This window comes from Thermobia domestica, chromosome 10, assembly GCF_964235325.1.
Source record: "Thermobia domestica chromosome 10, izTheDome1.hap1.1, whole genome shotgun sequence".
Taxonomy (NCBI): Eukaryota; Metazoa; Arthropoda; class Insecta; order Zygentoma; family Lepismatidae; genus Thermobia; species Thermobia domestica.
The window spans coordinates 30270903-30296965 of NC_137463.1; the positions used below are offsets into that span (position 1 = coordinate 30270903).

At 36.5% G+C, this 26063-nt stretch overlaps 1 protein-coding gene across 1 annotated transcript in view; it reads right to left on the minus strand.

Moving 5' to 3' along the window:
* The window catches only part of LOC145662393 (FRAS1-related extracellular matrix protein 2-like), a 311481-nt gene that overhangs the window by 79586 nt on the left and 205832 nt on the right, over positions 1–26063 (minus strand). The window contains exon 3 of the mRNA XM_081727922.1: positions 609–755. Coding sequence (XP_081584048.1) covers positions 609–755 — 147 coding nt within the window. The remainder of the gene's footprint in view (positions 1–608; positions 756–26063) is intronic.

Consider the following 26063-nt stretch of genomic DNA (forward strand, 5'->3'; position numbering starts at 1 on the left):
ATGGCAGACATATAGCTTTGAAAGAAATATGGCTAAGATATCTAGCGGTAAAAGAAATATGGCAAAGACACCTAACGTTACAAGAAATATGACGCAGATACCTAGCTATGAAAGAAATGTGGCACTGATATCTAATTATGAAATGTGCATTGAAAAGAAATATGACATTGACATCTAGCGTTGAAAGAAACAACCATTACTTCATTTTTTCTCATTTGTTCATGTAGTGTATAGATTGCATGAAGCTTGACTCCACTGAAAATAAAAATTAGTATATATTGGAGCTTTTGTTTTCGCTGGAGGATCAGAAGGATAGCTTTCCTGGTGCTGAAGAAAGCAGGGACTATTATTCATGCTTTCGTCACAAACAAATGAATTCAAGTCACACGCATATTGAGTTTAGTTTTTATACCTTTCTTTCTACCATATATTGGGTATCACGTATAGTTAAACCCTATTTTTCTGTTTTTTAATTTTTTTTGCATCTTGTATTTGTTTCATTTTCCAAGTTTTTGGATCGTGTACAGAAAGGAAAACAACGTTTAATAAGTTTTTACTTACAAGAAAAGTAACTTAAAAAAAAAGTAAAATAAATTAATATTACTCACTGACGAAAGACGTTTCTCCGAGATATCCTCTTCTTTTAAGCGTAATATTAAGGTAATGGTCTGTCTCGTTGATTGGATAAAACTCTGTCTCAAGAGAAATCCATGCCCAGTTGAGTTGAAACGACTGCGATAGCAGTTCATTATTACCTAAAAAATAGATAAAAGATATAAATAAACAAATAAATTCATTAAAGAAAGAAATACTCAATAGTAATTTTGGTTTAGTTTACGTGCACATAGCAAGGTTGAGACATTTGTAGTTACAGCGTGACGTTAAAATAATAATAATAATAATAATAATAATAATAATAATAATAATAATAATAATAATAATAATAATAATAATAATAATAATAATAATAATAATAATACAATCATTTACTATATTGAGTGGGTTTTATGCTGTAATGCGGAAATGCACACCAGGCGTACACACAGAAACTTTTGTTGGGAGGGGTTCTAAGTTTAAGAATGTCCAATAATACAAGACACTACATTTATGTGATAGCAAACGGGTGTTATTCTATAACCGAAAAACCGGTAAGTACTTTTTAAGAAATGTCACCTATATTCTGACGAAAAATGATAAAACTTATTTTGGTCATAAAGAGAGTACATCAGTGTTGAATTCAGACGTGTTCAGGGAGGGCTGAGCCCCTCTAGAATATATATGCTCCCCCCTCTAGAATATCTATACACATGCATTGAAATATTTGCTTTTTTGTTTAATTTTTTTCCCAAATAAAATTCTTAAAAGCAAAGATTTTTTTAAAAAAATGGTTCCTTCTTTTGTCCAACCTAATTATTTTAATTAACAAACCGCGTTCACGTATTAAGTCGAAATGAAATGTAAACTTGGAACCATGCACACAAACGCTTTACAACGTTAGTTAGGGAAAACGGCAATATGTCGGTTATTGCAACCGACCAGGCAATAACAAGTCGAGAGTTTTGTTGCGACTGCGATATTAGAATCTAAAAGTCCTGAAGCACTTAATAATGAATTAAAATCGATTTTGAGAGGGATTCTTCCAGTCAACGGCTTCAGCAGCAGCAACAATGCTCAGTAATGCATAACGTTACTAATTTATAGAAACTCATAATCTTACTCTATTATAACTTAAATTATAATTAATAAAACAAGTCAAACAAGCGTATAGTATTGTCGTGGGCACTTAGCAAAGTGTATCGTCAGCAAGGTGACCAGACGTCCAGTTTTAGCCGGGACAGTCCCTTCTCTCTAACCGTTGTCCCGTTTTTTTCTGATTCTCGAACGGGACGCCTAAATGTCCCGTTTTTAAGTAAAAATGACCTAGGTGTCCCGTAATTATTATTCAAAATATAAATAGTAAATGGAAATTCTGCTCTCTTCCGTACCAACACTCGTTGCCAAGGTTGAGCCGTGTCTAGAACTTGTGAATTTTCAAATGGGAATTGAGTATTCGTGGTTCAAGTGGGAATTCTGAGTGTTCAACTAGTTAAAAGAATTGTTGGGTAGAACTTGCAATCGGGAACCATTATTTGTTGTGTGGTACACGTAAAGTTAGAAACGGTGTGTTATCACTCTTATTTGTGTATTTTGTAAATTGAGAACACTGCTGAGTCCCAAAATGCAATCTGAAAGTGAGATATCCCCCCCCCCCGTAACCGATTCGTATGCGTCCCGTTTTCGCAAGTGAAAATTCTGGTCACCTTGATCGTCAGTCCAAAAAGGTTAAGAGTCTCTTCTCTAGAGAACGATTTAGATTCTATAGTTGTACTTATCCCCTTTCCAAGGTTCATAACTAGGGCAACCCAAAAGCATAAAAAGCATAATAGCAATTTAGACATCTGGTCGGTACCTTGAACATGGTTGTGGTTGTCTAAGGGTCCAGAAGAAACTAATTTTAAAAGCATAATAAAGCATAATTTTAGAAAATAAAGCATAAAGCATAATTTAAAATATATAACATAATTCTTGGAAAATTCTATTTAACTGCAAGCTTAACATATTGTATTTAATATTTTTCAAAACCAATATTTGAAAAACTTATTTTTATTTCTGTAAACTTTTGGTCTATTGACGTGGAGAAAAGAAACAAGGACAAGAAGAAGAAAACCCGCCAACAACGAATAGTACACAAGAACTCCAAACTATATTGTTATTTGTACCTCTTGAACTTGAGCACTTTCTGTACTTTTTGGTGGCATCTTTTACTGTTCCTTTCTGTAAATATGCACCTCTAAGGCGTACAAAAGTGATAGAAAAACTGACTCGAGTGAAGAACATCTCTTTACAGTGCATTAAGTAGAAAGTTCATTAAATATGAAAAAAATTGCTTGCATAAAATATTAATAAATAGATCAAAATATTTAGGATATTTAATGTATAGTAAATATTACACACTTTGTGGTGGACAAACACCGTGTGCGTGGGTTTTCTCGGGGTTCTCCCGTTTCCTCCCACTTTCTTCATTCCACCATTTGATTCATTACTCATCATCACCGTCTCCTTTAGCCTAACCGGCATAACCGTGGGACGTAAAACTCAAAGATTTCATTTCAAATATTACACATTATGCACGATTAATGTAAAACAATGATTGAAATTAACAATAAAGCATAATAAAGCATAATTTGGAAAAAAATAAAGCATAATTAAACAAAAAATAAAGCATAATGTGGGTTGCTCTATTCATAACCCACTCACGTAAATTATTCTGATACATTCCTCAGAGAACCAATATTCACTTGTAATATTTCTTAATGATTCTGATTCTTGCTTAAATCATATTCTTATACACTGAATATACACAATGTTTTAATTGATATTTCATTTAAGTAGCGTATATTCTTTTTGGCCATCTAAAAGTCCAATGACCTTTCACTTAAATCACTTAGTTTCATAACCTTTTAATGACACACTTCACCCTTGTGAGCATGCCTGGAACCTGTGACGCGGCGTTTCGCTTCTCTTCAGAGTGTAGCCCCGAGTAACCGGTTCTTTGCTACGAGCGGTCCAGGGTTCGATTTCCGATGGGGACTCTGCGGAAAAAGTGTAACAGGTTTTCAGGTCAGCCATCCCAAGTCAGATTTTCTTGGGTTTTCTTCATTTATACCAGCCAAATGCCGGGATGGTACCTAACAATGGTCCCAGGCTTTCCCCGTTCCTTTCTTCCTCCCTAATTGCCCAGACAGTGTACTCGCTAAGAAACGTGTTCTCCCATACGCACATGCTAACATGGCCATACATGCTGAAAGCCCAGAAGTCTAATTCCTAACCCTTCTCCTCACAGTATAACGTATCACTGTATAGTATAATATTTTCTAAAGTTACTTTAATTAAGGGATAACTCCACTAGGCAACATCAACATTTGTGCCTAAGCAACTAGGCCAGAAGTGAAGGGCAGTAATACACTTAATTTGGAGTTCGTTTCTTTTCTGCCCCGAAACTAAATTACGTATAGATCTGAAACTTTCCTTAGAATTGAATATAAATGTAAGTCGAATCTTCCGCACTGAAACCGAGATCAGTGTCTCCATAAAGTTGACTGAGAAACTCGCTAAACGGGAGGTGAAATGGCTCCATGGGTAAAATGTCTACAAAATATTATTCATTCCGTATTGCACCCTCCCTTTCTTTCTTTCTCTCTCTCCCTCCCATTTTTGATTTCGTTGAAGTGAAATTAATAATGAAGTAAATATATTAAGCATATCATGAAGTATATATATATATATATATATATATATATATATATATATATATATATATATATATATATATATATATATATATATATATATATACATACATATATATATATATACTTCATGATATGCTTCATATATATATACTTCGTTATTAATTTCACTTCAACAAAATAAAAAATGGGTTAAAAAACAAGCAAAAGTAAAAGTTCACAAAGAAAAAAATCTTACATGCACTGAACCAGTTTGCTGTCGGTAATATTTGTGCCTTTAAACGAAAGCTCTGCTAACTAAAGGGCATTAACGGTTGGAGTTCGTCTTCGTTAGAGGGTAGGAGGTAACAGCAATCAAGGTGAGATTCTGGAGATATACGCTGTGTACTTCCCCTGCTCATCGACGCTTGCGCTGATTCAAATAAACAAAAGAGCTCCTCCGTGGCTAAGCGGTTAGCGTACGCGCTTTTGGCGTGGGAGGTCCGGGTTCGATTCCCGACGGGAGCTCATGTGGTTCGGATTACACGTTAATCAGTAGGTCCACGTCTCATATAGCCTCGCTGCTGAACGGGACGTTAAACTCAAAATCAAGTCAAGTCAAGTCAAGTCAAGTCAAATAAACAAAAGGAAAACAAATGTCTAAATTAATGTGAGCTACTTGTGCTTGATTACAAAAAGAAAAGTATTCGTAGCACAAAAATCGGTAGGTTTGTAAGTGAGTCGCCAAAGGGTCGTTTAAAAATCACTAAAAGAGTCATTAATCGGAAAACTTATTTTTTATCGCTGTCCTGGAAGGCAAATTCTCTAGATTTAGCGACTTTTCTCCTAATTGGCAACACTGACCGAGATTGCTAATGCTCTAGATCAAGATTTCTCAACTTACTTTATATCACGTTCCCCTCCTTTGTCACATTCTCTTGCCAGCAATCCCTATAACTAATTTCCGGTTGGTGATAAACTTTTTTCACTATTATTGCTACTTATCGCTTGTGAAGCAAGTGAAATTATACCAGGCTCCGGTTATTTTTCTTGTATTCTAATATACAGCTTTCCAGTTTCATATCTCTTTCATTCCTACTGTTTATATATATATATATATATATATATATATATATATATATATATATATATATATATTTTTAAGATTCTAAAATTTGTCTAATATTCCTTGCTGTATTTGCCAATAAGCATGCAAATAAAAATATGTCTATTCAAATAATCTTTAAACAAATATTTTTCTTTGCTGCTAAATCCTAATTATATTTATATTTTTTCACCTCCTTTCGTGAGACCAATGTATTCCTTTCGCTACACTCCTAAAGGTCCTGATTTCCAGCTTGAAAAATCTCTCCGTAGACACAAGAGAATTTGACATCAATATGGTGAAATATTATAGTCAAATCCAATTTCACACACTTTAATATTAATTAGAGCTTTGAAGTTTTGTACAGATAAATCCAAAGACAATACAATATACTTTCCTTTCTTCTTCGTTTGTTAGAGTAAAATATTGCAACTTATATTTCACGCACTTCTGTGCTAACTAGAACTTTGAAAGGAAGCATAATGGCTCAGTGGCAGAGCGCTTACCTATAGTGCATAGGATCCCTAGTTCCTCTCCTGTCAAGTAAGTTTGTCTTGGGGAACATCGTGTCTGTCAGGTTTCTGGAGTACTGCTGTTTGCCTCTACATTCTCATTTTACTAATTCTTCCATCATCATTCACTTGTTTTAATCATCGTCTCCCTTAGCCTAACGGGTATAAACGTGGGACGTTACACTGAAATATTTCCTTTCCTTTCATTTCGTACAACTTTGAAGTTTTGTAGAGACACGTGAACCTGATTACTAGAGCCCGGATTTTTATGTAATATCAACCCCCTAAATACGTACATAAATATGTAACAAAAATTGCTTAAAAATGTAAGAAATATGTAATATTATATAAGAATATGTAATATTACATATGTTACATATTTATGAAAACGTAATATTAACACGCGTATGACTATGCAATATTTAAACGAATTATGAAAATAAAAAGGAAAATTTACTGAAGGGAAATTGATTATAAAATAAAATAAAAATGTACTAAAAATGAAATTGTTGTTAATGTACTGTAATATAAATGACATATCACTGTTAGTTACGTATGATTCATTGAATTACGTTTTTACTTATACGGTTTTGTTATGTATACACACAGAGAGAAATATGGGATTATACAAATAATTTTTAGCGACTTTTCATACAAAATTGGAGTCATTTCATCTCCCATTTAGCGAAAATAAAAAGGAAAATTTACTACATTTTATCCTGCTTAATGCAAGTTCCCCAATGAAGTGAAATGCTTGAACAGCTGAAACAGCTGAGTGGAATGCTTGACTGACGTGACCGATTTCAGGATAATAGAAATCAGACGCGAATGAAAGAAGATGTGAATCGGCTAGAGAGAAACAGGAAAGCCCCGAGAAAAGCAATGCATACGGCATTTGTACGTCAGAAATCTCACGTGGTGTGGTGTGGTCCCGTTTCAAATCTAGAACCTTTTATACTAAATGCGCATCCGTCACCACGGCCCAATCTTGAAATGAATTATACGCAATATACAAATTTAAATACTAAAAGCAACTTAAGACGCAATGTATTATTTATATATATTTATTTCATGCAGGGAAAAGCAGTCCTATATCTTTTAAACAATACCAGCTGAACTAAGATTGAAGAATATTTCCACTAATGAACATTTTTAATTTGAAATGAGTACTTACAAAAGATGTGCCTGTAGTTCAACTGTGTGTTGTTGCACAATGGGTTACAAGGTACGTTTCCAAATGATCAGAAGTAAAATTTTGTCTGCGATCGGATAAAATATTCTTGTATGCAGAGAATGATCTCTCCACATCACAGGAGGTAACAGGAGCATATTTCAACAGCGGGATGTAGTTGAGGAAATATCTTCAGGGGGGTTCTTGTTTCACCACTGAGAATCTCACACACTGCCAATAGGCTGTCGTAACCCGAGTTTCTTTCCAGTAGTTTCTTTCGAACTTTTTCTCTTACATCTCCACACACACCTTGCAGCAGTCTCTTTGCACCCTCTATGATTTCCATGGATTCCGGAAGAGGCCGCCCAACAGTCTCTAGCTTTTTAATGCTTGTAGGTAGCCAACCAAAATTGCTGTCTATATATACAATATCGCACGCTATTTTTAAGTCATTAAACAGTTTCTGAGCAATGCCAACTGACGCAGCAGACTCCGATGAAAAATGAATGAACAACAGGCTTAATTTTTTGAAAATGTTCATTGTAGAAATGTACTGCCTGTGTCCAAGTACTCCATTGTGTTAGCACAGGCTCCGGAGGAAGTGGCACGTCTGGCAATTGATCTCTGTAAACTTGAACACGTTGTGGCGCCTTAACAAACATTTTTTTTTTCGTGGAAGAAACTAGTTGATTTACTTCACAAAAGTTGTTTCTCACCTCTTCAGCAACACGCTGAAGAGCATGGGCCATACAGGTGAAATGGATTAAGTGAGGGTAAAAAACTGTAAGTGCTCTAGCCGCTTTTAACATGTACGCTGCACTGTCTGTATAGAGAACGAGGACTTTTTCTTTCTGAACTTCTCCCGGCCACAACACTTTAAGACCATCGTTTACAAAGCGAGCAATCGTGGGATGATTCATGCGTTCTAGCAATTTACTCGCAATAAGATAGGATTTAGATGGAGCATCTTCACTTAACTTTCCAATCACTAAATTTGCTACATAAAGTCCCAAAACTCTGTTGTTTCGTCCATAGAAATCCAAATATATGAACTACCTATTTCTGCCCTAATGGTATCTATAGCTTCCCTATAACAAACTTCGAGATAACACTTTCGAAGAGTGGATTCGTCAGGAATTCGACACCCGCAGTACTTCTCCAGAAAAGCACGGTATTTTGACACTTGAACTTTGTTCCAAGGAATGTTTGCTGCTATCATTGCTTGGCACAAGTCTTTGAAAAATCACTCACTGGAGTATCTTGATGCATTACTTGTTTTTTGCAGTCAAGAGTACTTGTTTTTTGCAGTTCGCATATTTTTATTTCTTGCATGGAGTGCACTTCGTACATGTTGTTCTAACTGAGATTTCATTGAACATCCAATTGTTTAACACACATTTGGCACAATATCACTTTACCGTCCGTAGTAAACGCATCATCAATAGTTACCCACGACCGCAATTTCGCGGATAAAGTTGAGACAACCGGAACCATTTCTAACTTCGACGGTCAATACAGAGCACGTGCGTTTTGCAACTGCAATACTAGAGTACTGTCCTCCTGTCATTCAGTTGAACAAGCGAAGTTCTTTGAAAACTTAGGTTACCTGCTATGATATTGCCATTGTCGCCAGCTTCTTGGAACTAACTCTTGCAGTAAATTCCAGGAAGCACACTATAGTACTCGCGCCCAGTCGTGAAGCTTGGGCTCTAAACTAATCATAGAAATATTTTGCTTGAGCTCTAACACATCAGAAAACTTCGGTACAATTCGTGGAGCCGCTTCCCGAGCGCACACTTGGGGAAACGTCAAACAGCTGAAATACACCAACAATGTTGCCAAACTTTGAAGACATAGTAAATTAATATTTAAAAAAAGGCATTTAAAAATTACCAATAATAACACCCCACAACACTAACCAGTGTAACAATTATTCTAAAATGGTAACAATAACACGAACAGTAACAACGAAAATATAACGCAATAAAAAAGCAATTAACAAAACGGAACTTGGCGCCAATCCAACAACACTGTACTCTCGGGAGATGTTTTCCGTGTAGCGCGAGAGAAGACACTGACAAAATCTGATGGGTGGAGGTTGACGAATGGAACACACCTTCGCGTTCTATTGGGTGGTGAAATCGGTAGATCTAGGTCAAGCTTCACGACTCGGCGCGAATACTATAGTATACAGTTTTAACTTCAATTGCAGGATTTGCTTTTATCTTTTTTCTCGTCCGACCTCCGATAACAATGAAATAGACTTCATTTTTAGGAATTTCCTGGCCAGTAGCCTGTCAGGTACGTGGTCTGTCTTCCTCTAGGGTTGAGAATAAAGGACGCTGCTAATGTACCCCGGAGGGAGGATTTTTACTTGTGTTTTCTTATATTTCTTTTGTCATCGGCGAAAATTCTGCGAAACATAGTTTGACAAATAAAACAGAGAGATATTTCTCTTTCGGTAAAGGAACGAAAAGATAGACATGACAAAATTGAATCTAGATGCAAGCCTTGCACAGTTGGAGAGTTTATTTTTTTATTTTAAATTAAAATTTCAGTAACGCAAACTGTTAAAAGAGTTTTATGTAAAAAATATGTAGAAATCATAGAAATATGTAATATTGGTCAAAATATGTAAACATATGTAATATGAAACTTGAGTTGAAGCACCCTACAGGTGTGAATCACAAACATTTAAGGATTTGACGAACCTACATATGAAGGAAAACAATATGTAATTACATACAAATCCGGACATTACTGATGACAGTATCATACAATATTTTCAGATAACTTTCGCTCTAACTTAAAATTCAACTGCAAAATTAATCAAGCTATTAATTCGCGGGTGGGTGGGTCAAGAGTTTTTAAGCCAAAAATCGCTTGAATTGGGTTATCATAAACACTGGATAGAAGAAAGTGAGACGAATATGTATGTATAGTACGATAAGTGATAATGGCAATAAGTTTAGTGGCGAATTTATGAAGAAATGTATTTTGAGTTATCTGAGATCGAAACAGAGAATGCATTACGTAATTGTGTTGACAACTTATCACTAGAGCAACCCACATTATGCTTTATTTATTTTTTTGTTTAATTATGCTTTATTTTTTCCAAATTATGCTTTATTATGCTGTATTGTTAATTTCAATCATTGTTTTACATTAATCGTGAATAATGTATAATATTTACTATATATTAAATATTCTAAACATCTTGATCTATTTATTAATATTTCATGCAACCAGTTTCTTTCATATTTAATGAACTTTCTACTTAATCACTGCAAAGAGATATGCTTTACTCGAGTCAGTTTTTTTCTATCACTTGTATGCGTCTTAGAGGTGCATATAAACAGAAAGGGAAAGTAAAAGATGTCACCAAAAAGTACAGAAAGTGCTCAAGTTCAAGAGGTACACAACAATATAGTGTGAAGTTCTTGTGCACTTTTTGTACGTACATTTCGAATCATCATTCATAACTGCACGAAGAAAACTATTGTTTATTCATTATTGGTGGGAAGTTTTCTTGTTCTTTTTCTTTCTTCTTTTCTCCATTTCAAAGGATTACACCGAAAAATATACAGAAATAAAAATAAGATTTTCATTGTTGCATTTATGTTCTCAAAGATTTTGCATTGTAAATACTTTTTAAAAAATGTTAATACTAGTATATGAAACTTGCAGTTAAACAGAATTTTCCAAGAATTATGTTATATATTTTAAATTATGCTTTATGCTTTATTTTCTAAAATTATGATTTATTATGCTTTTAAAATTAGTTTCTTCTGGACCCTTAGACAACCAGAACCATGTTCAAGGTACCAACCATATGTGTAAAATGCCATTATGCTTTTTATGCTTTTGGGTTGCCTTACTTGTCACATAAGACACGGTGTAAAAATATGATTGTGGGTGTCCAAAATGTGTTACGCACTTCCTCAGAGTGATGTTCCTAATATCCACAAAAACCTTTAACCTTTAACCTTAGGAAGAGTGTCCAGTGCTTTATAGGTTTACTGTCATTTCTTCATTTGATACTCACTAAAAATATTTTTTTCCCTTTTTAAGGGATTTTATAAAAGCATTGTTTTTATTTTAATTAATTAATTAATTTATAACGGTTATTATTAGAATCATGCAAATGGGAATTATACGAGGAGCATTCAAAAAGTTTCCGGAATTTCGTTGTAACTATCTATTACTATAATATAGGTAGGCCTACACATTCAATTAATCGCCTTCAAAATATGCTCCTTGATGACACACACACTTGTTCCACCGCCCTGCACTGTAAAAAAGTAAAACAGCATTTAAACATTTTTAGTGCAGATGTTGAAGGGAAAATATATCAAGTGTGTGTTTATAAAGTGTCCAAAAGCGTTCATTCTCCGAAAACAGGAATCTAGTATCAGTATGACATATTTAAAATACTTCTTGGCAAACAGTTCGAAAAAAGTGATGACATACATTTCGCACATTTTACATACATCTGGGACATACTTAGATAACACAGTACCTACAAGGCATGATTATATGTCATCTGGAGGTGTTCACAGAATGTCGGTAATGTGTACAGTGTCCTACTGTGTCTAAAAGTAGCTTCTGTATCTTTTGCAGTGTACCAAGCTGGAAATAACGCTGAAAGTTTTGTTTTGGTATATTCCGAAGTTCAACTTTCGCGTTGGTTTGGATGTCTTCTACGCTGGTAAAACGGTTGCTTTGAGGCCCTTTTTGATCTTGGGGAAGAAGCAGAAATTCGTTGGTGCTAAAACCGGTGAATACGGAGGCTGGTAGAGGAGGGGAATATTCGTTTCTGTGAGCCGTTATGCCATCGTAGAAGACGTCCAAACTAAGGCGACGGCTGAACGTCGTAACATAGCAAAACATGACTTTCAGCGTTGTTTCCAGCAATGGCAAGAGCGGAGGAGCAAGTGAATGTGTGTGTGTTTTCTGAAGGAGCCTAATTTGAAGGCGATTACCTGATTGAGTGTACCTATATTGTGGTAATAAATAGTTACAAGAAATTCCGGGAAATTTTTGACTGCCCCTCGTAAGGTTATAGTGTTAGTACGTCCATTCATTCGTACGTCCGTTATTTTACGCAGTAATTTGAACTAAAGAGATTTTTTTTTATTTATTTGTTTTTTGCAATGGATAACTAGAGTGATTATCTCGGTAGAATTCGTTAATTAAGTAAAACCGTTAACATCTTAAAGAACAACGGTAACCAACAGTGGCTATCTATTACTATTGAAACAACAGTAGTAAAAGTTAATTACACATTACGCCGTTAGATGGTAGGAAACATCATCCAGTGGTTGACATCTACCAGACGAAATTGAAACTTCTACTTCGTGATCTTGTTATTTTACTGTTTATGAGATTTAATTAGCATATTGACAGCCTTTCAGGATTGTTTCGTTTTGTGAAGTTTAGGATTAACGTGTTAAATCTATGATAATGACCAGCTTACGGAGTAAATAGTCATGTTTCCCATTATAGAATTAAATTGAAAACTGGAGAAAACTGGATATTATCATAATAATAATAATAATAATAATAATAATAATAATAATAATAATAATAATAATAATAATAATAATAATAATAAAGTAAGCAACTTTGTTTCCCCAAGAGAAGAAAACATCAGGTTTGAGTAGCAGATCTAGGTTGTTTCTTGCATCATAATCGAACCTTAAAAGAAGCAAATACCATGTTATTTATTGCTTTCAAACAATGTAGATGAATAAATACAAGATAGAAAAATAAAAGATAAAATAAAAATAAACCGAAGGATTGAGTTGGAGGGAATAAGCCCCTATTACATAGTCTTAATGGCTCCAGTTTGACAAGTGGGAGTGCCAAGTGCTGTCACTGTGCGGCTGAAAGAGGAACTAATCATTGAGGAAAAAAGTGGCTTGGGATAGCAAGGAGGTGGGCTAGGTAGCAACGCCAGAGGCATAAAACGGCCATCAGTGGAACTAAGAACGCCCACTCGCAAAGTTGCTTCTTGTTTTACAAAAATCCCAAGTGAACAGGCATTTATTTCTCTCCCCGACGAAGATCTTAAGAAAAAAATCACTAGATCGTGTTTTCCCGTTTCCCTCTTCTTACCTCTGACGTTTATGAATGAAGTTCGCTCAAAATATCTTTTCCGCAACTCATTAAAGACAATGTTAGGAAGATGGGGGCGCGGTGGCTCAGTGGTAGAGCGTTTACCTCTGGTGCTTGGGGTCCCGGATTCGATCCCAGACCCCGCCAAGTGAACTTTGTAGTGGACAAAAACCGTGCTCGTGGGTTTTCTCGGGGCTCTCCCGTTTCCTCCCACTTTCTTCATTCCACCATTTTAGTCATCTCTCATCATCACCGTCTCCTTTAGCCTAACCGGCATAAACGTGGGACGTAAAACTCAAAGATTTCATTTCATTTTTTACAATATTAGGAAGCATAATGCAAATCTCTTTAATGTTATAGTTTATAAAAGGCTATGCCGGGCCCAATGGCTTTTAGTTGGGTAACATCTGGACAACATATTATCGTTCCTTTACTGTTGTTTTTTGGCTTTTCAGACCGAAATTCCTACTTTTTAGCTGGAATAGATTCCCTATTGCCTCACAGCGCTGAGTTAAAACAATAGTGATGAGTCCCCACCAGGAATCTATTTTTTATTTTATTTGTTGAGGTTGCGTGTCCCTATATGAGATGTGAACTTACACCTTAGTATGGGATCCAAACCACATGAACTCTCACCGGGAACTGATCCCAACCTAACCAGAACCCTTCACTAGTGTTTGCCCGCGAGAAGAGAACAACGAGTCGAGTTGAGAAGAAAGTTACTTTTTTAAAACTCGAGACGAAACGAGACATTTCTCGAGAGTCTCGTGAGGAACTCGATTAAGGATTTATCCAAGTCTTAGAACTGAATCACTGTTAAAAAAGAAAAGAAATTATAAATTGATAAAAGTAATTATAGGACACAATGAAGAGCACTTGTCAAAGTCTAAAGATACCCAAGTTATTACACAATATATCCTATACTACACAATATTACGAGGAGTTATTACACAATATTACGATGAATAACTATGGTGTGAGTGTTGTTATATGATTCGTGGACCTCTCGTTACGCGGAAGCAGTGTTGAATTCAGACATTTTCACCCCCCGGGGGGGGGGATGTGAACTCCTCGGGGAGTGGAAAGTTTGGGTGAAGTAATTGCTACATTTTGTGATTGAAATTTTGAGAGTTTCTCTTGGGGGAATGAATTTTCTTCGGGGGAGAGATTGCCCCCGGGTTACCCCTGAATTCATCCCTGCGCGGAAGGATTCTGATTACTTGTTTATGAAATCAAGCAAAAAATCAGGTCATAAATTTTGTACATGAATTTACAAAATTAAACTAGAAAATCAGAAGCCAATCTAGAAGGTAAAAACTGGGGGGGGGAGCAACCAGAACCTACTACTATGATAGGCATATCATGAGTTTACTATAAAACTTCAAAACATATAAGTAATAGCTTCAATTATTTTTGTCACTAGAAAAACTGGAGGGCCTAGGCTCCGGCCCCGGGCTGGATACGCCTCTGTAGAAAATTTTTAAGACGAGACGAGAAACGCTTTCCGAGTATCGAGACGAGAAATGATTCATTGAGAACCGAAATGAGACTTCTACAAAATTTACGAGACAAGAAAACCTTATTTCTCATATCGTCTCGTCTCAAGGGCAACACCACGCTTTATATCAAAAGTAAGCATACGCATTGTACCCGTTAACATAGCATTGGGCTTTCTCTCTCTCCACTATGTCAATACAATAATAGGCGAAGCATTATCAATGTCACCGACTCTTGCAGAAGAAAATTGATAGTAGAGACATCTAGTATTGAAAGTGTTTATTGTTGCTTTCACACTTTTTTTTTCTAAATTAACCAGACGCCAGTTGACAATTTCTCGTAGAAGCATTCCAATTCATCCTAGTGTATATTTTGAGTGATGAAATTTCTTTTCTAAGAGTGCATTACGAATAAATTTTAAAAGTGATTTCACCTTTACACAATGCAACGGTGTGTTTGGATCCAATGTTGAAAATGTCCGTGAACCTGGCCTGGCCCTACCCAAACCAGCACTAATTTAAAAGCATATGCCAAAAATTAGTGACTAGTTAGTGCTGACGACCTGTAGTGTTAAAACAGTTTGTGCTGTTACACAAACGTCAAAAAACAAAAACGTTCAGGGTGGGGCTAGGTTCACGCTAGCCCCATCCACTCAACCAATTGAGATGAAACTCATACACGAAGTTAGTGCTGACGATAGAAAGAAAATTAGTGCTATTCATCTTATCATAAAAATGAGGGATCGATTGTTTTTCTTTGATGACGTCGCCATTAAAGATTTTCGTATATCTTTCGGCTTTGTGATAACAACACTAATTTTCTTTCTATGCGGTATCGTCAGTACTAATTCAACACTAAGTTCGTGTATGGATTTTCATCTCAATCGGTTGAGCGGTTGAGCGGGAACCTAGCCCCAGCCAGAATCTCTTTTGTTTTTGACGTTTGTCTCACGGCACAATTTTTTAAAACACTACAGTTCGTCAGCACTAATTGAGCACTATTTTTTTTTGCATTATTTTAAAATTAGTGCGAGTGTAGGTGGGGCCAAGTTCACGGGCATATGTTGAAATTCGGAGGTTGGGTGTCTGCTAGTACAGCAAGAAGATTTTTTTCGAACCCTTTCCAATGTAAATATGAAATGGTTTAAAAGATGTGTTAGACATACGGGAAGTCAGTGTAATATGAGCAGTCCGGAAATACGAGCAGCAAGAAGCTTAAACTCACGCAGCGCACACATACATTGCATAAGAGGAAAACAATGAAGTTGGTTGCATTGTTTGGAGTTTCATGAATTTGAAGAGAGTTGTTCAAGTTCGTTCGTTTCAGTTATTGTGAAATAAAAGACAAGTTTACAGGTGCCTAGAATAAAAACATGTAGCTTTTTTGGAGCTATAGTTAAATCAGGGTAATGAACAATAAGCTAAAATTTGATATCTATGCGTTGTATATAATTTGTTACTGGATTTATAGTCAGTTCTGTCTAGGAACACAACGTCAGTCGTCTTTACGCTTCTTTCCTATAAACAGAGTTGCAAACTACAACACGTTAAAATATCATTGTCGGTGAAATACGATTTTTTGAATTCAGTTTAATATGGGCACATATATATTTCTATATACTTTCGGTATCTAAAAATGTTTAGATATACTTTCTGTCGTTTTATTATATATATGTATATTTTAAGAACATAGTTAAGAAATAACCTAGGTATTTAGTTACCAATTATCCATTAAATGAAAACAAATCAACTTGGAACTTTCGATACCTTTTATTGTAATGAATTATAGTTCTTTTCAGAGATGATTTCAAAGGTCCTGGGTACATAACAACGGTAGTACAGAGTATCAAAGATCCTGGGTTCTAGGATCGAGCTGTCCAAAACATAAAGCATTTTAACCTAGATTGACAGCATTAATATATAACATATACATTACACAATGTAATTATAAGTGTATACAAAGAGTCATTCGCCTTGAAGACGAATTTCGAGAGAAAGCGATATTAAGCTCCCTTTCTACTCCAGAATACACATGGCCAACGTCATAATGAGACCTAGTTAACTCTATCTTGCAATATCTTAATTAATAAGTTATGCATACTTGTAATATATGACTTATTGTACTTACATAATTACAACCATTCCTACACTATATAACAAAATGTAACGACGAGTAAAATTCGCGATTACACAAAGTGACTTCAACACAAGTACACTTTGGCCGAAAGTTAATTCAGCTAGGTGATATAAGTCTCGGAGCTGATTATTTACTTGCCCTACAGACCACGGATGGGTCTTCGCGGGTTATGAAGCGCGATAGACTGTGCGGAGAGATCCAGCTCACGTATGGGTCTGAATCGTACTGAACCTCGAATGAATCGAAACAAGTCGTTATAAAGCATCTCAATTCTCTTTCACATTACAAACCGTAACTTTGACCCAACTACGTCATAGCCCTGTATCCTATTCCACTTTGGCCAAAATATTATTTTTGATATTTCTAAACTCGGTCACCGCTTTCCATCAATCTTGTAATGAGGACACTTAGTTATATTTCCGTTGAAGAACCTATTTCTTCTGCTTCTTTTGACTGTGACGTCACTCAAAGACTGTTAGATTTTCTGTGCAGTGGCTGTTAATAGTTTTGCGAAGAATTCTCTTCCGTGTTAAGGACAGTTATTGCTTTGTATTCTTTCTATTGTTCACTGAAGTTTTTTAATGCCTCCCTTTTAGAATTTTTTTGAATAAAAAAAAGAAATAAATTTTTCTGGATGTCGTCCCTTTTTCTCCACTGGAACGTGGTAATATATATATATATATATATATATATATATTTTTTTTTTAAAGTAACGACAGAAATGGACGTGAGGAGCTTTTGCAGATGTTAACTAAAGTATACTTTTTTTTTGACAAATAGTATGACATAATTTGTAATAACATGGATGATATAAATTCTACAATCTTGAAGTTCATAACAGCAGGGAATTTTACCAAATTAAAATTTTCTGAAATGGTCACGAAAGCATGGAATACTTATGCTACTGTTGGAGTTGCTTCAAGTGCGTTTAAAACAAGTGGACTGTGGCCACTAGATGTACATGCTATTCCTGATTACGCTTATGTTGCAGAGAATTATTCTCCCGATACTTTATTCTCCCGAATTATTCTCAAGACACGTTAAGGTCATCTTCTGGTAATAATGACTCAACAAGCTCTTTTGCACTACCCAATGTTGCTATGGTGCACACATCACCAATCCACAGGCCAAGAACTTGCCTGTTTCGGAAACACTGTACCTCAACCTGGACCATCAAGCGCCTCAGGAAGCACTAACAATCAAGTTCCTCAAACACCGTGGAAAATTGTCAAATCATTTTTTTTTCTGCTAGTGAACCAATATCAGTAGTTTTATCGAGTGCCAACATGTGAAGTGGATGCAGTTCTGTAGCTGCGTCCTGTAATGTGTCAGCAGTGGCGGGGAGAGGATTTCTTGACATGTGATCAGCAAGTCCATTCTGAGTTCCCGCTATATGTTGAATTTGAAATTGAAAATTTGAGAAATAGTCACGCCAACGCTGAAGTTTGCTGCTTAAGTGATTAGACTTTTGCAGGGCTGTCACGGCAGTGCTATCTGTATACACAGTAAACGGTTGACCCACTAAATACTTGTAAAATTTCTGCAAAGAAAAATACACAGCATATACCTCAAGTTCGTACGTGGGGGGAGGGTTTTTTCTGGGGGGATGCCTGCTGGAAGCATACATCACAACCTTCCACTCTTTTTCACCGATTTTTCTCTGTAGTAATGCCGAGCCGACGCCAAGCAGAGATGCATCACAGACTATAGCGTGTTCGGTATTGCGTGTTGTGTACATTTGTAGGAGTGGGGGAGAAGTCAATGCTTTGCGCATCTCTTGGTACGCAAGCTCACAAGCGTCATCCCAATGAAGTTTACGAGGATTTCCTTTGAGGGCGTTGTACAAAGGCGCCAATTTGAGGGAAATATCCTTAAAGAAATTTCGAAAAAAATTTATCGAAGCGAGCCAACTTCGAAGTTGTTTGACAGTTTTCGGTTTTTCAATTTTGAGAATCGCGTCAAGTTTATCAGGATTGGGACGAATTGTCCCGTTGTTCACAATGTAACCTAAACATTTTACTTCATGCACACCAAATTGCGACTTGTCTAAATTGAAAAGCACGGAATATTGCTGTGCTGCTTTGAGCACTTTTTCAAGCGTTTGAAGCATTTCTTCAAATGAATTTCCGATTACATACATGTCATCTACGTACAAAGCAACGCGAGAAGAATCTATATCTTCAAAAATTTGTCGTAATATACGTTGCAAGTATATCGTGGAATTTTTATATCCCATTGGCAATTTCCGTAGTTGCATTTGTGTTCTAGGCAATTCTAAGCTAGGTACACTGAATGCAGTAAAAGGACGATCTTCTTCGCGAAGTGTGACTTGAAAAAAAGACATATGTAAGTCCAATGAACAGATCCATTTGGCGTCAGATAGTTTTTCGAGAGAATCCTGAACCGAAATGATTGGATCGTTGATACTGATACAATTATCATTCAATTTTCTGAGATCCATTACACAACGAACCTGTTGTCCACCTGGTTTGGGAACAAATAAAACATTGTTGCGTACAGGACTGTCGGCATACTCTAAGACTCCTTGGTCTAGAAGTTTAAGAATTTCATCTTTCGCTTGAGGCCGAAGCCTGTGAGGAATTGTATATGCGACAGCTTGAAACGGTTCTCTGGATTGAAGATTTAGAGATACATCAAAAGCATCTATAGCCGTGAAGTCATTACTACTCCACTTGAAAACAGTGGCGTACTGAGACAACAGATTTTGTAATTTCTGTTTTTGTACATTTGTCAATGTTTTACCTAAATTAAAGTTCGAGACGTCAATCAGATGGCCAATTTCTTGCATGCGTTTTGAAACTTTTTCTTGCACCTGCTTAGGGGTTGGTGTGTAAAGTTGCCTGATTGTGTTGACGTGTACTGTTTCACTGTCTTCCGTCAATCGTGACGCTATGGCTAGAGGTGTTCCCTGTTTGAAATGTTTTGTGAACCGAGAAGTGTTCACTATAGGAACCGCTGGGTTCTCAGCTGAAGCAGCTGCTTGTACCATAAAACACTTTTTGAGAAATTTGTTTACAGGTGTATGTACGTGAAAATTTTTAATAGGCATACCGAGAGAGAATTCGAGAGGCACTATACAACATGATTTGGGTGGAATTGTAATAGCTTGTTTGCAAATGAGCGTGAAATGTTGATTATTTGCAATTTCCTGTGCCAGAACTGTAGAAAGTTTGTGAATTTTTGGTTTCTTAGCATTTTTCTTAGGTGGTTTGCAACCAAAATGTTCAAGCGTAAGTGTGTTAGTAACATAATCCAATTGACAATTGTGTTCCTTCAAGAATCCATTACCAAGAATAATTGGAAATTTGGGCAAAGGAATTAATCTAAACAACACTGTGAACGATTTGCCATTTAAACGTATTGTCAAATATGCAGCTTTCGTGAGCTCCGTCGGCACCTGTGATATGCCGTAAAGCGAGGTACGTAAAGGAAATACACGAGCATGGGCGGGCAAAGCTGAAAATGGACAAATATTCGCTTCAGCTCCAGAATCGAGTAAGAATTTAACGTTTGCTGTCCCTACAGTACCAGTGATATAATTCAATTGGCCTTGTTGTTCCATTGGTAACTTAATTGTGGTAGATTGTGAAGCGAACAATTCAGAGCCCATATTTGTCCCGTATAGTTTGTCACAATCGGTATGTGATTCTGGGGGAGATTGAATCTCCCGTTCCTCTCCTAGTTTTTTGGACTAGAAGCAGGATTAGGGTTGGTCATCACCGGATTTACCTGCTGTGGTGGTAAGGCATAAGCAGGGTAAGGGTAAGGGGGAGGGTAACTGTAGAATGGGAATGGGGGAGGATAAACCGGAGGAAACTGTGCCTGATTCATGTATGCAGCATGAAATTGCTGGTTGTTTCCCTTTTTATTCTTGTATTGTTTTTTGTTTTTATTTTTCTTTCCATTCCCTTGGTTTGGCTTATCATTGCTTTCCTGTGCGGTACTGCCTTGCCTCTGTGTAGTAACTTTCTGTTGACCTTGCGTAGGTGGTGGGGAACTGTTAGTACACTGAGCCTGCGAGTTTTGGGCATGTTTGCAATGGCAAGAAGTATTTTCAGAATATGTTCCAAAATGTGTTCCATTGGAACATGTACCGCAAGAATGTGCTGCACAAGCATATGCCTGTCTAGCACACGGAGAACTACATGTCCGGTGTCGATACTCACACGCGTGAACGGGAGATTGAGATCGGGAGTACGAGCGTGTGTCGTATCGTGTAGGTGAAGTAGTGCGGTGGGGAGAGGCTGGAGGAGTATAAACGTAATTTCTGTTGCCTTGTTCAGAAAAATGAACCTGAGCACGGGTATTCATCTGGCTATTGAATTGCAACTGTAATTTTTCAAGTTTTTCTGCCAGTTCCGAATATGAATCTGTGTTGGGAGGGGGAGGGGGAGTTCGTGGAAGTTCAGAGACGATTACCGATTTCTGAGAACTACTCGGAAAGCTGTGTGGTTGTTCCTGTAGTTTCTTATGCATCAGCATGTCAGCCTTTTGTCTGGTCCATGCGGCCTGTACAAAAGCGTCGAAACTACCGAATGTTTTCTGTGAAAAATAATGTAAATATTCCGGGGACATACCTAAAACGCAATCAACATAAAATTCTTTAAATGCAAGTTTCGAATTAAACTTGTCGGCGAGATGTTTCTTCTCGTATATATAGAAAGTAAGTGGTTCTCCAGGTTTCTGAACCCTAGACCTGTATGTTTCTAATGCATTCATCGTGGTCTGACCTGTTCCGAAATGTTCAAGAAAGAGATCCCTAATATCCTTCCATTCCTTCGCTTTCAATTCATCCACTTGCGATGTCCACCAGTACAAAGGTGGTCCTGACAAAAAAGTGGGAAACAAACCTGCTATCCTGGAATTGTCCCAAGAATTTAATTGTATTAGTCTGTCGAACCCACATAAGAATTTTTCAGCATTTTCGCCGGGAGAAGCAGAGAAAATTTCTAGCGAAAGGGAGGGGAAAATAACTGAATCAGTTGCATGTGAACGAGAACTGGAACGCGTGTTTGCCATAATGAAAATGCACTGAGAACACAACAATCAAATATACGAGAGAATAGCGCTAAATCAACACATAAACATAGGTTACACTAAATAACATCATATGAAATCTGAGCAGTATGCACAACTAATTATCAAGATAAAACAAGAAATTAAACCTCGAAGTCGGGGAGCCATTCTATATACTTTCGGTATCTAAAAATGTTTAGATATACTTTCTGTCGTTTTATTATATATATGTATATTTTAAGAACATAGTTAAGAAATAACCTAGGTATTTAGTTACCAATTATCCATTAAATGAAAACAAATCAACTTGGAACTTTCGATACCTTTTATTGTAATGAATTATAGTTCTTTTCAGAGATGATTTCAAAGGTCCTGGGTACATAACAACGGTAGTACAGAGTATCAAAGATCCTGGGTTCTAGGATCGAGCTGTCCAAAACATAAAGCATTTTAACCTAGATTGACAGCATTAATATATAACATATACATTACACAATGTAATTATAAGTGTATACAAAGAGTCATTCGCCTTGAAGACGAATTTCGAGAGAAAGCGATATTAAGCTCCCTTTCTACTCCAGAATACACATGGCCAACGTCATAATGAGACCTAGTTAACTCTATCTTGCAATATCTTAATTAATAAGTTATGCATACTTGTAATATATGACTTATTGTACTTACATAATTACAACCATTCCTACACTATATAACAAAATGTAACGACGAGTAAAATTCGCGATTACACAAAGTGACTTCAACACAAGTACACTTTGGCCGAAAGTTAATTCAGCTAGGTGATATAAGTCTCGGAGCTGATTATTTACTTGCCCTACAGACCACGGATGGGTCTTCGCGGGTTATGAAGCGCGATAGACTGTGCGGAGAGATCCAGCTCACGTATGGGTCTGAATCGTACTGAACCTCGAATGAATCGAAACAAGTCGTTATAAAGCATCTCAATTCTCTTTCACATTACAAACCGTAACTTTGACCCAACTACGTCATAGCCCTGTATCCTATTCCACTTTGGCCAAAATATTATTTTTGATATTTCTAAACTCGGTCACCGCTTTCCATCAATCTTGTAATGAGGACACTTAGTTATATTTCCGTTGAAGAACCTATTTCTTCTGCTTCTTTTGACTGTGACGTCACTCAAAGACTGTTAGATTTTCTGTGCAGTGGCTGTTAATAGTTTTGCGAAGAATTCTCTTCCGTGTTAAGGACAGTTATTGCTTTGTATTCTTTCTATTGTTCACTGAAGTTTTTTAATGCCTCCCTTTTAGAATTTTTTTGAATAAAAAAAAGAAATAAATTTTTCTGGATGTCGTCCCTTTTTCTCCACTGGAACGTGGTAATATATATATATATATATATATATATATATATATATATATATATATATATATATATATATATTTTTTAAAGTAACGACAGAAATGGACGTGAGGAGCTTTTGCAGATGTTAACTAAAGTATACTTTTTTTTTGACAAATAGTATGACATAATTTGTAATAACATGGATGATATAAATTCTACAATCTTGAAGTTCATAACAGCAGGGAATTTTACCAAATTAAAATTTTCTGAAATGGTCACGAAAGCATGGAATACTTATGCTACTGTTGGAGTTGCTTCAAGTGCGTTTAAAACAAGTGGACTGTGGCCACTAGATGTACATGCTATTCCTGATTACGCTTATGTTGCAGAGAATTATTCTCCCGATACTTTATTCTCCCGAATTATTCTCAAGACACGTTAAGGTCATCTTCTGGTAATAATGACTCAACAAGCTCTTTTGCACTACCCAATGTTGCTATGGTGCACACATCACCAATCCACAGGCCAAGAACTTGCCTGTTTCGGAAACACTGTACCTCAACCTGGACCATCAAGCGCCTCAGGAAGCACTAACAATCAAGTTCCTCAAACACCGTGGAAAATTGTCAAATCATTTTTTTTTCTGCTATTATTCAGAGCCAAAGCAACAGAAAAGGAAGACATAGATGAAAAGCACGAGAACTTACATCAAGGCAATTGATGAAAAAGTTTCAGTCCAAAGGCACTTCAGAAGGAAAACTTCCTGTAAAGGTGAACAAGCAGACATCCGTAAATAAATCTAAGGCAGAAGTGGATAATAATTGTTCTATTGAAGAAGACGCCAGAAATGCTACACCAAGAAAGAGGACAGTCTCATCCACACAGCGTGAGGAGAGTGATAGTATTTGCCATATTTGTAAAGGAACGTTTAGTAAAGACTCCAAAGGGGAAGAATGGATCAAGTGTGATATGTGCCAGGACTGGTATCATGTTCTTTGTGTGAACGTTCAGTGCTCTGAGTCCTTTCTTTGTGATTATTGTAGATTTAGTGCCTAGTTATCTACGCCAAACCAATAGACAGGACTCTTGAAATGAACTGTGTTTAACGTGCATGTGCAACTATCTTTTGCTCATTATTCTAATAATTTACGTTTTATTTTTCTTTTGTGCATTTTTGTATCTTCTTTGTATTTTATCTGAAAATATTGAAAAAAGAAATTCTGCTTATATTTGCTCTACGAAGTACTCATATTACCCTTGTACTACGGAAAATATGAGCACTTCGCACCTACCTTACTAACCTGTTTATGACTCACGAACAAAAGTATGTATAACCTTGTACTTTCTAGGGTTTGTACTTTCTTTTGGCGAGAATTTCTACTTTCTGTAATACATCATTTTTGAGATACGAGGGTCATTCGGAAAGTAAAGAACGTTTTGCGCTAGCGCGTGCGCGTGTTCTCCCACCCCCGCTGCCGCTGGGTTATTGACCTGGGCATGCTTTAGCCTCAGTCTGGCACCAGCTGCGATCCGCTACGGTCCGTTATTGCTTCGCTGTGCGACTGTAAAATGTGCGATACAATTACTGATTCCGCCAAGTGTGAGGTTCGTAGTGTGATAAGATTTTTGAATGCAAGAAAAGTGCGTCCGATAGAAATTTATAGACAAATCACTGAGGTGTGTGGAAATGTAATGAATGAAGCATCAGTTCGTAAGTGGTGCATTATGTTTAATGACGGACGGACGAATGTGCACGATGAGGAACGCTCGGGCCGGCCTTCTGTTGTGACTGACGAACTCAAAGGAAGAATTGAGCGGAAAATTCAAGAGGATAGGCGATTCACTATTGATGGGCTGCACGAATTCTTTCCTGAAATTTCAAGAACTTTGGGTGGAAGCCACTACGGCAGTGATTATGAACTTAAGGAAGCTGTTAGTGATTGGTTCAACAGTTTGGCGGCAACTGTATATGCCGAAGGCATAGAAAAACTTGTACCACGGTATGGCAAGTGTTTAAATTTACACGGCGACTATGTCGAAAAGTAACTTAAGTATCACATAGTATGTAACACAAATTTCGCCTTTGTATATCAGTTACTAGCAGCGTTCACCCCGCTTCGCTGGGGTCACCCCGGAACGCAATAAACCTTGTTAATTAGATAATTTTTACTTTTTCGCTTTGAAGTGATATGATAAAAACCATAGTAGATTGCAGTAAATGTTAACATTATATCGCCTGTCATTTATGTTAACCCGCCGAGTGACACGGTCATGCGGGTTGCATATAAATACGTTTATTTTTACCTATGATGAACTAACAAAGGATTTGTATGTTATGGACACTTGAATGGTCAATTATCTCAAGACACTGGTAATTGAAAATTAAAGTGATATGATAAAAACCATCTAGGGTCCAAATCCTAATAACCCCCCAAAAATGAAAGAAATTGGTTCAGCCGTATTAGCGTGATGAGGGAACAAAGGATTTGTGCGTTCTCTTTTATATATAAGATTAAAGTGTTTATACAAAAACGTTCTTTACTTTCCGAATGACCCTCGTATATTAGTATTTTCATTAACTATACTCATGTTCAACTGACTTCCCTACTTGTTATATCTAAAGTTTGAATACAGTAATTTCCTTTATCCAAACTTAGACGAGAAACGTAAGTAACTGTCCAAAAAGAAATACCAGTAATACCAAAAATTAAGTAAATGAAATTCACGTATTAATTAATTTTATTTACGTAATTCGAGACGTAATACAAATGCAACAATTTTATTGTAACACAATTTTATTGTATATACAAATGCACACAATTATTATTGAACATGGGAAGAAGCTTTTGGAGCGGAATCTACTAGAAAATACTCGATTTGATTTTCTGATGCATCAA